Source organism: Nymphalis io, chromosome 18 (genome assembly GCF_905147045.1).
Source record: "Nymphalis io chromosome 18, ilAglIoxx1.1, whole genome shotgun sequence".
NCBI classification, from domain to species: Eukaryota; Metazoa; Arthropoda; class Insecta; order Lepidoptera; family Nymphalidae; genus Nymphalis; species Nymphalis io.
The window spans coordinates 8,513,731-8,531,627 of record NC_065905.1 but is presented as its reverse complement, the minus strand read 5'-3'; the positions used below and the strand labels follow the sequence as shown (position 1 = coordinate 8,531,627).

Genomic DNA, 17,897 nt, shown 5'->3' with positions numbered 1-17,897 from the left:
ATTAAGCTTATTAATAGCATTGGACCCAAATTTACGCGTTAATCTTCTAATAAATTTATTCTGAACATTTTCGATAGCCATAACATACTTAGAGTATTGTGGATTCCAAACCGTTGAAGCGAATTCCAAATTAGATCTTACATACGAGTTATACAACACATTATATGTATTGATATGCTTAAAGTCTCTTCCCTGGCGAAATATGAAACCCATCATACTGTAAGCTTTTGCGATAATTTTATTCACATGCCTGTCAAATAATAAATTAGAATCTAGAAGCACTCCTAGGTCCCTAACCTCGGTTACCCTCTTAATTAAATGATTGGAAATTGTGTAATCAAATAAAATTGGATTTTTTTTTCTAGAAAATGTTATTACATTGCATTTTTCAAAGTTAAGATGTAGGCCATTAGATGAACAATATTGCACTAAAATATCCAAATCATATTGCAAGTTTGAGCAGTCATCACTTCTTTTTATGATTTTAAATAGTTTTGTATCATCGGCATATAGAAGTATGTCAGGATTTTGAAAATTTTTTAGTATATCATTAATGAAAATGTTAAACAATAGGGGACCGAGGTGAGAGCCCTGAGGAACCCCAGATGTTATGGGGACAAAACTAGAAATGTGTCCCTTGACAGCGACTGCTTGAGTTCTGTCACGGAGATACGACGTTATCCATCTTAGCAAATCGCCGTGTATACCAGTATATGCAAGTTTTTTAATTAATAGCGTATGTGGAATTTTATCAAATGCTTTTGAGTAATCGGTATACACAGCGTCAACCTGATGTCCTCTCTCCATGGCTGAAAGAACAACATCGAGAAACTCAACAAGATTAGACTCAACTGATCTTTTATTTACGAATCCATGTTGTTGGGTAATGAGCAGAGGTTTTATTAAAGGAAACAAAGTATCGTAAATAATCTTCTCAAATAATTTAGGTATGATAGATAACATTGATATTCCACGATAATTTTTGACAATATGCTTATCTCCATTTTTAAAAATGGGAACAACAAGCGATTTTTTCCAAACAGGTGGTAGTATGCCTGAATATATGGATTTGTTAAAGAGTAAATGTAAAGGGATTGATAAAGATTTACTGCATCGTTTTAAAAACATAGGATGTAATCCATCTGGGCCACTGCCTTTAGACGAGTCAAGTTTTGAGAGATATCTTTCAATGGTACGGCATGATACATTAATAGTACTAATTAAGGACTGACTACTATGCTTGTTTAAATAATCAACCTCGGGTTGATTCACTTCTACTTCAAAAACTGATTTAAAGTAGTTACTAAATAGATTAGAGATCGATGGGCCGTCGGAGCCAACCGTATTGTCATGAAACATGGTGTCAGGTATATTATTACTACCTTTCTTTGATTTGTATATAAAATAATACTTTATTTAAATTAAATTAAAAGTATGACTAGTTATATGTCGGAATGTAAATAATATCCAATAAAAAAAAGATACATTAAACATATTAATTACTTCAACTCACGTTATTTGATACGCTAAAATACTCAACTAAACAAAATGGCGGATAAAGTGTCTCCGAAAATAGGGACCCGAATAACTACAGCAATTTTAATCTAAAACCTTCGAATTCAAGTCAAATAAATTGATCCTATTAGAAGAGGTAATAGAAGGACGAGCTTGTATTATTACTAAGAATATTATCAAATTAATAATCTCAATCTCACCATTAATAAATTTATATACTTATGATCCTTATTTACTTTTAGATACATATATCTTACATGGAAGCTGTAATTATAAACTTCCTTAAATTTACGTAACATTTTTTTAATGTTATAGAAAGGCCGGCAGGATTTTTCCGTGTCACCACCGCCCATCGACATTGACGACGTAAGAAATATTAACCATTCCTTATATCGCTAATGCGCCACTAACTTGGGAAATAAAATGTTATGTCCCTTGTGCCCGTAGGAACACTGGCTCATTCAAACCGGAACGCAATAATACTATTGCTGTTTAGCGGTAGAATATCCGATGAGTGGGTGGTTCTACCCAGACGGGCTTGCACAAAGCCCTACCCAGGTAATTGTAAAATAGAAAACATCTGCACTTTATTTCAAATCAATATTTCCTTTTCCTATAATTATCAATTACACAACATTATGAAAAAATGATATTCCCCTTTTGATCAACTTTAATTGATCAATTGAATTTAACTTTATACGCAAAAATGATTTTGGTAACAAACAATGATAGCCAATTATATTTTTCTTTCATTGAAAATAAAAACACTTATCGAACTTGCAATGTTTGTTTACTAGTAAGTTTAAGTTAAATATTGAAAATGATGAGTGTCTACATACGAAGGAATTCCTTAACAGCCTAGACAAGAAATGTTGTAAATAAATTAAATATTGTTAATATAATGAAATCGTTGCAAGTACAAATAATTTAATTATTGTGGAAATTATTTAATATAATAATTATTGAAATTTATCTAAATACTGCGCCGTGGAGTACCGGCTTAGAATAGTACTCCCCCAATCTCATCCCGTGGGTGTCGTAAGAGGCGACTGAGGGACGGGGAAAAGGGGGGATGGGCAGCAGCGTCCCCCCTCCCATAAACATCTTACCCCCTACTGCGCTCGCCAACACGCCTGCCCAGCGCGGCGAGTATGGGCAAACCCCTCCCTTAATGGCAGATGCGCCCAAAAAAAGGCCCCCAGTTACCGGCAAGCCCGCTAGGCCCGACCAAGGTAGCGGTCGCGGTATCGGCAGGGCAGGGGGTGCTAAGAATCACCGGTTCACGGCAGGCTACCGTATAAAACGACTGAAAATGGCAACGTATAATGGACGCTCGATGAGGCTGGACCATCACCTCGCCGAATTAGAGGTAGAGTTAAGTCATATAAACTGGCATATACTGGGGTTATCTGAAGTCCGAAGACAGGGGGAGGACACGATAACTCTAGAGTCCGGTAACTTACTCTACTTCCGCGAAGGTGATAACCTCTCCCAGGGTGGTGTCGGTTTTCTAGTCAAAAAGGATCTCATTAGCAGCATTGTGAAAATCAGTAGTGTGTCGAACCGGGTAGCGTACCTTGTCCTAAAACTTTCCGACAGGTACTCCCTGAAGGTTGTACAGGTATATGCGCCAACTTCGACATACTCTGATGATGTGGTCGAAGCGATGTACGAGGACATCGCAAAGGCCCTCAACGACACCTCGAGGGCCCACTACAATGTTGTTATGGGAGACTTTAATGCTAAAGTGGGAGTACAAGATAGCGGTGAATCGAAAGTCGGACCTTACGGCTTGGGCTGCAGAAATCACAGGGGGCAAATGCTGGTAAACTTTCTCGAAGCGCAGGGGCTTTTTTTGATGAATTCTTTCTTTCAAAAAAGGCCTCAGAGGAGGTGGACCTGGCGAAGCCCCGATAACGTGACAAGGAACGAGATAGACTTTATCATTTCGAATAAAAGGCACATATTTAGAGATGTTTCAGTGATCAACAAGTTTAATACCGGAAGTGATCACCGCTTGGTTCGAGGCACTCTAAATATCAACTTAAAAGCCGAAAGATCGAGAATGATGAGGTCTACTCTGCGACCTACCATGCTCCAAGCTGCTCAAGGCTCCGAAAAGTTCCAAATGGAACTTCAAAATCAATTCACCGCGTTGGAAACCATAAGCAGCATTGATGAGAGAACCGACACGCTGGTCAAAATACTGCAAAACACATCCCGCAAGTGTTTTCCGCCACAGAGAAGAGACAACGCACCAAAACTCTCTGCTGAGACACTCGAGCTCATGAGAAAACGACGAGAACTACCATCGTTTTTGTCAGATAAGGCCTTAAACCGAACAATAAAAACGCTGACGCGACGCGATCTCCGACGCTCCAATACCCGTGCCATCAAGGCTGCGATTGAGCAAAATCGGGGATCGAAAGTGTTCGCTCGCAAGTTTGGGAGGCCGCGTCTGACAAAACTTAAAACTGAAAATGGTGGGGTCGTTACCTCTAGGCCTGAGATTATCGGAGAAGTAGAGAGGTTTTATGGGCAGTTGTTCTCTTCAAGATCGGATAAACCCGTGGGAATCAGTATTGATGACCAGCGCGCCCCTCTTATGCGCCATTACTCCGAGGAGCTCCCGGTCGTTGACCAAGGAGAGATTAGGGCGGCTCTAGAACAGCTTAAAAACAACAAAGCTCCGGGAGATGACGGAATCACAACAGAGTTGCTTAAGGCAGGCGGGACTCCGGTCCTGAAAGAGCTAGCAAGCCTCTTTAATTCCGTCATCCAACATGGCAAGACCCCGGAAACGTGGAGCGGGAGTGAGGTGGTACTGTTTTTCAAGAAAGGTGATAAAACCCTCTTGAAAAACTACAGACCAATCTCCCTCCTGAGTCACGTGTATAAGCTGTTCTCAAGAGTCGTCACGAACCGTCTCGCCAGACGACTTGACGAGTTCCAGCCCCCAGAGCAAGCCGGCTTTCGATCAGGCTACAGCACCGTGGACCACATCCATACTGTTCGGCAGATTGTGCAGAAGACCGAAGAGTACAATCAGCCGCTGTGTATGGCATTTGTGGACTACGAGAAAGCCTTCGACTCCATCGAAACCTGGGCAGTGCTCGACTCATTGCAGAGATGTCATATCGATTGGAGATATATCGAGGTACTGAGATGGCTGTACAACGCCGCTACAATGACTGTCCACATCCAGGACTGTAAGACGAAGGCGATCCAACTGCGCAGAGGGGTGAGACAGGGGGATGTAATATCCCCGAAACTGTTCACCAACGCGTTGGAAGACGTTTTCAAAACGCTGGATTGGACTAGGTATGGAGTCAATGTAAACGGCGAGTACATCTCACACCTTCGATTTGCCGACGATATCGTCATCATAGCAGAGTCGCTGGAACAACTCACCGAAATGCTGCGTAGCCTAGGCGAGTCTTCCCGGTGTGTCGGTCTCGGTATGAACTTGGACAAGACCAAGGTCATGTTCAATGGGCATGTCGTGCCGGGACCGATATACGTCGAGGGGAAACCTCTCGAAGTTGTTAGTGAATATACCTACCTAGGACAGATAATACAAGTCGGTAGGAACAACTTCGAGAAGGAAGCCGATCGAAGAATTCGCTTGGGATGGGCAGCATTTGGCAACCTTCGTCAAGTCCTCAAGTCGTCTATACCGCAATGTTTGAAGACGAAAGTCTTCAACCAATGCGTCTTACCTGCCATGACATACGGTGCCGAAACGTGGACACTAACTGCGGGACTAGTCCACAAATTCAAAGTCGCTCAGCGTGCTATGGAGCGAGCTATGCTCGGAGTATCTTTGAAGGATAAGATCAGAAATGAGATTATCCGGAAAAGAACCGGAGTCACCGACATAGCTTGCAAAATTAGCAGGCTGAAGTGGCAGTGGGCTGGTCACGAATGTCGTAGGATCGATGGCCGTTGGAGCAGACGAGTCCTAGAGTGGAGACCGCGAATCGGCAAGCGCAGCGTAGGGCGCCCTCCAGCCAGGTGGACCGACGACCTTAAGAAGGTGGCGGGCACCAACTGGATGCGGAAGGCGGAGGACAGGGAGCTTTGGCGCACCTTGGGAGAGGCCTATGTTCAGCAGTGGACAACGATTGGCTGTTGATTGATCTAAATACTAACAATATATACAAATAATATAAGTATATTGTAATATAAGTGTAACTATTATTTATTTTAATTAAGCTGTATTAACGTTTTGTACCGAGTTTGCGACATACTGTGTATTTTGGTGAATAAAAAGCTATATAATGAAAGGGGATAGAATTATTACTTGGACTGACATTAAATGGGGAAATTGGACAAATATATTTATACACTATGACTGCCTGTTTTTATTTTTATTGTTGAAGGATTTGAATACGTTTCATTATAATTGAGGTTAATGTCAACATTTAATTAATTTATTATTATTGTTTTCGAATTTGCAGTCGTAATTGTTTTAATATAAATAACTTTTTTTTTTTATAGAATAGGAAGGTGGACGAGCATATGGGCCACCTGATGGTAAGTGGTCACCAAACGCTCTTAGACATTGGCATTGTAAGAAATGTCAACCATCGCTTATAGCCAATGCGCCACCAACCTTGGGAACTAAGATTTTATGTCCCTTGTGCCTGTAATTACACTGGCTCACTCACCCTTCAAACCGGAACACAACAATATCAAGTATTGCTGTTTTGCGGTAGAATATCTGATGAGTGGGTGGTACCTACCCAGATTTATTTATTTTTATCAAAGTAAGGATATATATATTTGAACTAACATTTATTACTTATAAATTGTTATACTAATGAATTTAAGTAGGTACTGATGGTTTACACTTATATTTTAGATGAAATATATAAATATATTGTTTTACTAATATATATATCTTGAAGGAAAAATTTATCAGTGGTTTGAATGCGTGAATCATAACCGATGATCGTGTGTTCAAATCCGGGCAAGCAACAATGAATTTTCATGTGCTTAATTTGTGTTTATAATTCATCTCGTGGAAAACATCGTGAGGAAACCTGCATGTATCAAATTTCACTGAAACTCTGCCACATGTGTATTCCACCAACCTCAAAGAAAATAAGGAGAGGAGGCCTTAGCCCAGCAGTGGAACATTCATAGGGTGTTACTGTATATCTTATCTTGAAAAAATAATAATAAATAAGTTACTGAGTTTCATCGTCTATTTATCCTCCATTGGACCCTAAATAAATGAGTCCCTTGTACCGCGACACGGTACGGGAAGTACGGCTACACCATACTTTGCATATAACCCGTCATCTGTCCGTCCTTATGTTCAAGCTTGCTTTACACCAAATTACATCAAAATAGTTTCACGGGTTTTGCCGTGAAAACGCAACAGACAGACGCATTCACAATATTAATATTGATGACTTACTTAAAATGTATGTAATACAGTAACAGTTAACAGCAAATCATTATATTTTAAATAAAAATAAAGTCATCGCCAATGTCATCTAAATTAATACTTATTATAAAATATTCTTTTGTATTTTTACGTCCTGGCAACACCTTTTAATATACGACGTTTATAAAACGTGGTTAAAGGTATAAAATGTTTTCTCCTTGCCCACGCTTTTTTGTGTTTGTGTAATCGTCAAGTTATTTATTTGATATTAAAATAAATACTAGACGAGACTGACACTTTGTCACTTTTGAAGAAGTTATCGTTAGCATTTCTTTTTACAATATAATCTGTGATCATGTATTAACGTCGTGACATATAATGACATATACGTCGTGTAATTGAGAAGAATAAAGGTGTAAGTTGAAGTACAAGTTTTTAATTGTGAACCCTATAACAATGTAAATATTGCAATATCAAACATTTCTGATTTCAAGGTTATCAAAAATCAGTTAAAAGTTATTGCAAATATTGAATACTTTTCAAACATAAATCAACATACGTATTCTAGTATTACAACAATTCCTTCTAAAATGATTAATTGCAAACAATAGCCTCGAATTGTTTATTATAGACAAAACAAAATTACTTTTACGTACTTTAATTACTTTCACGCTTAGATCGGCGACTGTTCAACAACTGGCTAGTACAAATTTGTTATTACACCAATGGTTGCTATGTATGATAAGTCATCGGAAAATTTGTACACCGCGATTCAAAAATTAAATATTTAGTACAACGCCATCTATGGATTAATAGCCGCAACATATTGTATTATAACCTTAAATAGTGCACAATAAAAATACGTATAAAAACTTTAATCTGTTATGACTTCGGATAGTCTCTACCGATTTTGATGAAATATATAATAGACTTAACTGTACCTTGGTACGGTTACTTGGTGTAATTTTTAGCCATTGTATGATTTCTTTACTCTTTTAACGTAACAGTAAACAGTAACAGCCTGTGAACGTCCCACTGCTGGGCTAAGGCCTCCTCTCCCTTTTTGAAAAGAAGGTATGGAACTTATTCCACCACGCTGCTCCAATGTGAGTTGGTGGAATACACATGTGGCAGAATTTCAGTGAAATTAGACACATGCAGGTTTCCTCACGATGTTTTCCTTCACCGTATAGCACGAGATGAATTATAGTCACAAATTAAGCACATGAAAAGTCAGTGGTGCTTGCCCGGGCTTGAACCCACGATCATCACTTAAGATTCACGAATTCTTACCACTGGGCTACCTCTTTTAACGATTAATTAACCAATGAGATTATTTAAATTTGTAACAAAGTGTATGGGTGTATGGGTAACAAAGTGTATAAGTAGGTAGGCTTAACTTACACAAATATTAAATTAAAAGGTTACTCAGGTTTGTTTTGTTTTCGTTTTCCAATGAAAATTCAATCAGTCATATTTTATTATTAAAACGCATAACAGTAAGTAACACAAAATTTTCGACTTTGTAATCTCAATACATGCTTACGGATTGGGTATAATATTATATAATATAATACCGCAGATCGATTAACATTTACAAATAAATATATTAATAATAATGTCCTTCAGACCGATTTCGGCCATGGCGGCCAATCTCAAGAGCCTATTTGGCCAAACTAAATTAAATTAAGTTATTTGTTTGACAATTGTAGAAAAAATAAAAAACGGTGATTTAAAACTGTTAACTTACCAGCATCAATAACAGCTTCGTATGCTTTCTCCAGGAGTATTCTACACATGGGGTCCATTGTGTGTGCTTGCTTGAAGTGCACACCGAAGAAGGAGGCATCGAATTTGTTGACATTGTTGATTTTTCCCGTACGCTGCGGGATCTCAGGGTGAGCAAGCTTCCAACGACGACTGTCCCCTGAGATGAGGTCCACCTGAGAACAAATAAATCATCATAGTTAATTATTTCATAAGCCTGTCATGAGTTTCAATAATTATTAGGTACTCATAATGAGTTATGAGTACCTAATAATTGTTTCAGAATTTGAGTTGAGCATTTACAACGTTACCTTATTAAACAAATTTTCTTGCAAGTGTACAACGGAATCCGAATCAGGAAAGTAACCAGAGATGCCGGTGATCAGAACTTCGTCTCCAGGCGCTGGATGTGACAGCCGGTGACCCGACGTCAGTCTATCTTCCGAGACGATTGTGGGTGCCATCTGGTTAAATATATCATTTCATTATTATAGTTTCTCTGCAAAACTTAATTAAGAACTAGAAGAAATGTTGTTGTTGTTTTTTGGACTAGGAACCTTCCCGGACGTAAGCAGGACGACTCACCGAAGTATTATCACAAAAATACTACCTAGTAGTAGATGCGGAAGGCTGATTGACTTTGACTCAACTTGGGAGCGGCCCATGTCCAGCAGTGGATGATGAAAGGTAATATGACAAAAGCTTTCACGCAAGTCAATTACAAGTGTACGAAAAGTATTGAAAATTCAAACTCAAATGGATAATAGTGTACATAACTGTGGAACAAACGAAAACATTATTATTTTTTATCACAACATTTATACGCAATTAAGTTATTTTGTTTATGTCATTCATAAATAAACATAAAAAGTAGAAAACAATGTAATACCCGATATGTATGTACCTGATATGTATCAGGTAATATGTGTATAATAATCTTCATTACCTGATATTGACTTGCAAATGAGTGCACTATGGCCTAACTTTGATTTGTATATACAGTGATTAAAAAGTTTAATTTATATTATTGAATATTGATTAAGTTTCATGAACTTGTTAGTATATATTGGTTCGTATAATTATTTTTCATCAATCTCTTTATATAATAATTCTTCTGTATGTATGTCTCTGAACTCCTCTATTCGTCTACCATATTTTCATTCAATAATTGAAATTATTACCATAAATCTATCTAAGCCGCTGGATTGATTTTGATTTAATTTGTTTCGTTGTGAAGTTGTAGATCGAGTTCTAGGAATTAAAAAAAAATAGGAATTAAAAATTACCCTTAAGAAGTCGGAAAGAACAGTATAGTATATAAAACGTTTACATTACATATGTATTGTTATATCAGACATACGTCAGAATATCATCCAACCCATGCAGATATCTTCGTACTTGAGATGAATTATAAATACTAACTATTAAGCATATGGAAATTCAATGGCGTTTCCAGGACTTGAACCAGCAATTTTAGGTTAAGATTAACAATTTCAAACCACCAGGCAATTTAGGCTCGTCATCAAAATATCATATCACAATAAATTAGCTGGCAACTGTCTATGCTAATTACAGGCACAAGGGACATCTTAGCTCCCAAGGTTAGTGGCGCATTGGCGATGTAAGCATTTCTTACAAAGCTAATGTTTATAGGCGTTGGTGACCACTTACCATCAGGTAGCCCATATGCTCGTCCGCCTACCTATTCAATAACAAAAATAAATGAACATCGACTTCCTCTGAACCCACAACAGTGATATGTTTAATTTCTAGCAAACGGCATTTATATTGGATAGAATCAACTTTACTGAATAAACTGTGACGAATAATTTTATTTGCGTACTCGAGCTTCAACTGAGTATTATTTACTTTGCTAAATTTACGTGTGCAAAGTCTAAAACTATAACTTAGTATTTACACGCCCTCAGGTTCTAACTTCTACAGAGAGTCGCCGGCGTTGAGGCATTTTCTCGACTTCAAACTAATTGGTACACTAACTTATTGCGTCAATTTATTCAAATAAAGTTTTATTTGAAGTTAGACTTTATTTAGTTCAGACGTTTTGTTTTATTTTTGTCAATTTACAAGATTTTTTATAGTATTTACCGAGGACATTTACTTTTATAGTGATAAAAACTATTTATACATTGTCTCATGTCATTAACATGCTGACTTTATATTAATAATAAAATATAAATATGTGACGGGTAGAAACAGAGAAAAATATTTTTACTGTTTTTTTTTTGGCTTCTTTATCGGTATACAATGATATACATTAAGTATATAGGAGCTGCCACAAAATTGCACTCTCTATTCTCTTGACCCCGTGAAAGTCTGATGGGACGGCAAAGCGACAAGACCGGAGGAAGATCATTCATATGAAAACCCAAAATTTTTTTTTTTTTTTTTTTTTATATCGCCGGGAGGGCAAATGACTCTACTCCACCTGATGGTAAGTGGTAGTAGAGTCCAAACGCGACGACGGCCAGTACAGACGGGAAAAACGTTCTTCACTAGCCGCCTTCGCCTTGCCGGCCCGCAAGATGCCTCTTCACGCCTCGTTTAGCACAAAAACCTTTAAGGTTAGGACATATGAGAGCTTAGCTCACTTTTGGTGTTGTACTTATACCACATACATACTATATACCACCAACCATATACCATATAATTATATAACAAAATACGATAAAATTTCTATATATAAATAAGCATAGACAAAACAGTGCAGCACTGTTTTGTCTGTTTGTCAAACGATTTTTTTTTTGTTCAGTAGCTTTTGTTTATAAATAAATGTGGAAAATTTTTTAGTTTTATCGTTTAGATAAGAAAACAGTACATATATAGCCTGAATCACGGTTTCAATGTTTTCTGTGACAATTTATATTACATTGAAGTAAATAAAAAGTTTCATTAAATTACAAGCCACTAACATTTAGCATTATTTTAAAACCGACTAAACGAAAAAAAAACAACTATAATTTACTCTGTAACAACTAAATTAAAAAAAACACGACTTACCGTAAATCTTGTAATAGAAGTGTCTTAGTCCGTCAATCAATAGTTATATTCCTGGATTCGAACCTGTTACGTGGACACCGGCTACTGCACGTCTGGTCGCGAGTGTCCAACGAACTTTGTTTTTAAAACATACTATTAAAAAATCATATACAGGATGCGTCGAGTTAAAGTTAGTATTTAAATTACATTTTATTTTATATATGTATTTAAAGTGAATTGAAAAATTGATGACAATTATTGGAAAATATTTTTCCACTGACTGAAATATAATTATTTTTAAAAATACTTATGGCTGCGATGTAAATGAATTTCGAAATGTGATAATTTACAAAGGACAGTAAAATGAAGCGAATTGTAGCAATGGAAAAGTGTTATTTTTTTTGTGTGCTCAAATCGTTCAATCAGACAAAAAAAGTACGTTTTCAATGTCATAGCAATTTATAAAAAACATAAATGTTCGGATATAAAATCGTTTTTTATTTTCATGTTTTGCTGTACACAGTTCACTTAAAATATATTTAAAAACTACGGTTATAAATAAACATGTGCGTACGAAAACTTCTTTACCCGCTCTATTAAATTTCCGACACATTGTTTACCGCCCTTGTCGTTTTTCAATCACAAACAGACGCGATCCCCTTTACACCATACGACTCGAATACTCGGATTCCTATTATAACATATAATACATACTTATATAGATAATTACACCCAGACTCGAACTGGGAATCGAACCCACAACCTTCGGCGAGAAAGGCAAGCATCCACTAACCACTCCAACTGGCTCGTTAATAATATAAATTTACAATATTACTATTATTATCTCTTGCCCCTTTTTGCGGTAAATATCACCTTTTTCACCTGGGTTACTTCTTATGATACATTATTACTCTCATACTCTCTTAGACACAAACAGACAAAACATTATTATAAACACAAAATCTCATCAGACAATATATAATACGGATAAACTTTTTTATTATTTATTACTATAATATAGTTATATACCTTAGTCAAGAAATAATTATGCTTAGTTATAATTTACTTATAATTTTTTAAGATCTAACCTACTTTATTTATTACATTGCAATAATATCCAATAATGCAAATATCCAGTCGCAGTCTTCGCCCTAAGCAGTTTATGTAGTATTTTATGGTTTAAGCTTAAATTATATCAGTGTGCCTAGTGCGAGTTTTTTTTATTTTTTGGTTAACGTTAACTGTGATTTGTATGGAATTAAAACAGCGCCGTCTACTGACAATAATCGGAAACTCGCACTAGACATATTGAAAGAAAACAAATAGTCCATAGTATTCGTTAGGTAACGGCAGGACAACTAAAATCTAACACGATATATATTAGATAAAATAATTTTTACTATTAGGACGTTGCACAGTTATTACCGATTTATAAATATATATGTACACATACATGCAAGACATTACTATGTATGAAATATCCCGTAGTCAAGCTTAGTGTATAAAGGTTTTATCTATATACCTATTATATAATAACCTATAAATAATATTATGTATATATTAATTTATATAACCCTTTGAATATTAGTTCATTATTTTCATGATTGACATTTCTACAAGATTTTTATTATTTTAAAAGTAGTGTCGAATCCGTGTCGTCTGATTAAATGAGCACATAGGCGTAATCTGCAGAGTTTTCTTGAGGTTGACACTTTGACGTTTGATTCGCTGGGATTAATACCTTCAGTCGAAGTTTGGAAATGTCTAAGCCCGATGTTGGATCGACGATCACGTTTGTCTACTATGAACATAAAATAACTTTCATGCAGTGCGATTAATAAAACTTTCAAATGGCTAACTATGAAAAAGATAAGTTACAGTAACAGACTGTAAATGTCCCACTGCTGGGCTAGGGCCTCCTCTCCCTTTTTTGGGGAGAAGGTTTTGGAGCTTATTCCACCACGCTGCTCCAATGCGAGTTGGCGGAATACACGTGTGGCAGAATTTCAGTGAAATCAGACACATGCAGGTTTCCTCACGATGTTTTTCTTCACCGTCAAGCACGAGATGAATTATAATCACAAATTAAACACATGAAAATACAGTGGTGCTTGCCCCACGATCATCGGTTAAGATTCACGCGTTCTTACCACAGGCCATCTCAGCCCAGATATGTAGTAGTTTTTATTTTGATAGTTTTTTTTTTAATTTATGTTAGTTTTTATATGCTTTGTTTGCGTGTATACATGATGAGTATTGTGTCTGTTGACTAACTCATCTTGTGCTTCAAAGACTGCAGACCTCGAGGTTCTTGGTTCAATTAAAATCAATAAAAAGGCATGGATAAATGCCTCTGAACGCACGTAAGGCCGTCTAAAATATTTGTTGTAATGACGAATCTGCCTTCCCACCCGATATGGGAGTAATGAATAGATCACCTATATTTGCGAACACACTTGTGCACTATAATATGTCCTGCGCCTCGTTTCCTCATTAGTCTAGTGATATAAGGCCGCTGACCTGGAGGTCCTGGGTTCAATTCCCAGGTCGGACCAATAAAAAGTTATTGGATTTTTCTTTCAGTATTTTGTTTTGAATAAAACCAACATTATATTTCAAAATAATTGTAAAAAGCAGAGTAAGCAAATCCAGGCTGCTTTAAAAACTAAATTCAAAGCTGAATGAGTATTTAATAACATCATGTATATAAAATATTGCATTATTAAGACAGATATGTAGCAGCAATTTTGTGAATCGGTCAATATTTATACTGACGATAAAAAAATATATTTATTAATAAAAACAATAAGATAACAATCATGATTAACTTTTGTTTTAACTCTTTGTTAGAATCAAATGTTAATAAATACACAAGTAACTTATTACCAGTTTGTTAAGATAAAATATTTTTTAAATACATTTTAACAAATTATTTTATAAGTGAAATTAATTTAGGTTTAGTTAAATCTAATAATAATAAATAAGGCAGAGGTGGTCTAGTGGTTGGAACGAATGAATTTTAACAGAAGGTCGTGGGTTCAAACCCGGACAAGCACCCAGTGGTGCTATTTTTTTTTTACACACATTACTCATTAAAATTCAGCAATTTTAATGTACTTAATTTGTGTTTATAATTCATCTCGTACTTGACGGTGAAGGAAAACATCGTGAGGAAACCTGCATGAGTATAATTTTATTGAAATTCTGCCACATGTGTATTCTACCAACCCGCATTAGAGCCGTGGTGGCCACCCGTGGTGAAATAAGCTCCAAACCTTCTCCTCAAAAAGAGAGGAGAGACTTCAGTTCAGCAGTGGGACATTAACATGCTTTTACTGTACTGTGTTGTCCTGTAAATCTAATAGTACGAATATCTCCCATTTTCTGCTCGATGTCGGCAGTAACTGATTTTACTGAATCTTATCTCGACTTTTTCAATCCGAAACACTTGCAAGAATGTCACTTTCAATAGTAATTGATATTCAAAAATAAAAAATTGGTTTATAAACAAACATCTGAAACATTAAATCGGCAAAAACCTTTAAGTAATAATTTATAAGATCAAACTCCATATTAAAATAACACGGTAATTTGTTACCATTTAATATCAACAATATCAGACACGACCACCAAATCATCTACTTTCTCAAATATGATGTTTTCATAATAATTATCTAATTAAAGATAAAAATCAAAAAAAATAATATTAATATTGATTATTGTATTGTTATTCTTGCTCCAACATTTCTATTTAGACGAATAGAATAAACTGAAAATATTCTTTTGAATACATAAGCTAAGCTAATAAAATTGCTTTAAAATAATTTGTAGGTACTTTGTGAAATGTACATTTCACACACATGAACCGTAGTGTACGTAGCTTATGGAAAGACATTGTTTGTTAATGAGTGTTAACATTTTAATAGAATCCCGTGACCCGGCGCGGTCGACTATATTACCCTTATTATTCCATATATTATTATTGGTATTTCAATATTGATAAACCAAACTAATAAATGAGAAGACGTTTTTTTTGTAATGTTTAACTGAAAAAAACTACTGAATTAATATACATAATACATAAGGAGGTACTTCGCAGTTTAATTCGCTTTTATTTTAGGCTATGACGTCACCAATGTGAATTTCATGTTCTTGTTATCATTGTATATGATAGAATCAAAAATGTTCCAAGTTCAGCGAAGGAGACCAGACCTCGTCAGACAACTGATTCGACGTTTGGCTTAGTTTAGTTCTTTCTAATCTTCATATCATAATTATATATATTTTAATAGGAGTGTGGGTGAGCAGCTTGATGGTATGTAGGGCGCTGTAATAAAATACGCATTCCATACATTACCAATGCTTCAACAAACTTGGGAACTAAGATGTTGTGTCCATTGTGCCTGTAGTAACACTGGCTCACTCGATGGACGGTGATTATTTCAATACCAATATCAATGGGCGGTGGTGACCACTTACCATCAGGTGGCAATATGCTCGTCCGCCTACCTAAAGAAAAAGAGTAGTCACCACTTATAACCACCACTACTAATGAACCCAGTGGTTCGTAACCAGTGTGCTATTGAACTTAAAATCGAAATATTTTTTAATAAATAGGCTTTTAGAAGTACTTCATGTAATGTTCCAGGTTTAAAAAGTATAAGCGCCGTTGCATAAAGTAGGTTATACAGAGAAGAACTGCTTCTTCTTCGATTTCCTTCTCCACCAATAAAATCACCTTTTTTATGGAATAAATACATAATAAAATATTATAATTCTGCATAAAAATAAACTAATACTGTTATCTTCATACTTTTTCCGTCATCTACTATTGTTCGACCATAATCATTTATTTATTTGATGAGAAAAGGTACTGAACTGTTTTGGCTTTGCGTAGTTTCTGCCCGCGGCTTCACCCGTGTCTGAGGAGGGTGGGATATTAGGTACCCTTCTCGTTGTTTTTTGTAACCTTCAGAACGTGTAACATGATGATCGGTTGATTTGTTAAGACGCAAACGCATAACTCACTTTCGAATTTATAATATTACAGTAACAGCCTGGTCATGTCCTGTTAACGGCTGGGCTAAGGCCTCCTCTCCCTTTTTAGGAGAAGCTTATTCCAGTATGCTGCTCCAATGCGAATTGGTAGATTACACATGTGGCATAATTTCATTGAAATTAGACACATGAAGGTTTCCTCACGATGTTTTCCTTCTCAAGCACGAGATGAATTATAAACGCAAATTGGTGTATAGTGCAAGTATAATATTAGTAAGGATGTAAAAAGTTTGTCTTCACTCGTGTTTATACAATGTTGGTCACAATTTCTATCAAACAATCAATTGTATTATGGATATATATAATGACCTCCTTATGGATATATATAATCTCAAAAGAGATTAGCCAACTGCGCAGGAGGTATTATAGTACACAAGTGTGTGCGCATACACATGTGCACTCTCTATTCCCTAACTCTCATAATCCGATGGGACGGCAATTACACACGACCGAAAAGAGTTTAGGCGTAGGACCAACGGCTTTACGTGCTTTCCGACTCACGGGAGTGAGTATACACTTCTAACTTCCAGACTCTGGGCTGCTACTGAGAATTTTCTTACAGAAAAGCCCAAAACTTTTATTGGCCGACCTAGGAATTGAACCCAAGACTTCCGGATCTGCGGAATCTTGCCTTATATCAAGCCACTATACCGAGGCAGTCATTGATATATATATATATAATATTGGTGTAAATATAATGTTTGTTTCTAAAGACTTGTTAAAATTAAGCCTTCATATAAACGGAGCTACAGTATAAGTTATAAAACTCATAAAATTCACAATAATGATCTAGTTTTTTAAAATTTATAATAGTTTTAAAGATTTTTACAATAACCACTGCAGTTTTACAATATTTTACAATATAACTGGCTCAAAGAAAAACTCATTATTGCATTAATCATTTATATATTACTCATTAATAATTTCTATTAATTGTAATGTTATTTAAAGATGTTATTTATCAAAAAAACTTTCAAAATACGCCAATACCAATTTCGACTTTATATATTTGTTATCTACGTTCAAATCGGCTTACTTGTTGAACTTCACTAAATGGATCTGATTTTATCGTCGTTACTAAGCATTTTTATATTTTTTATGTATAAAATAACAGCCTGATAAATACACCACTACTAGGCTGTCTCCCTTTACAGAAGATATATTG

At 35.9% G+C, this 17,897-nt stretch overlaps 1 protein-coding gene across 1 annotated transcript in view; it reads right to left on the bottom strand.

The window, feature by feature from the left end:
- Positions 1-11,785, bottom strand: part of LOC126775405 (fatty acid synthase) — a 48,390-nt gene extending 36,605 nt beyond the window's left edge. The window contains exons 1-3 of the mRNA XM_050497297.1: positions 11,696-11,785; positions 8,989-9,141; positions 8,661-8,853 (exon numbers count right to left, since the gene is read on the bottom strand). Coding sequence (XP_050353254.1) covers positions 8,661-8,853; positions 8,989-9,141 — 346 coding nt within the window. The 5' untranslated portion in view covers positions 11,696-11,785. The remainder of the gene's footprint in view (positions 1-8,660; positions 8,854-8,988; positions 9,142-11,695) is intronic.
- Positions 11,786-17,897: the final 6,112 nt, after the last annotated feature.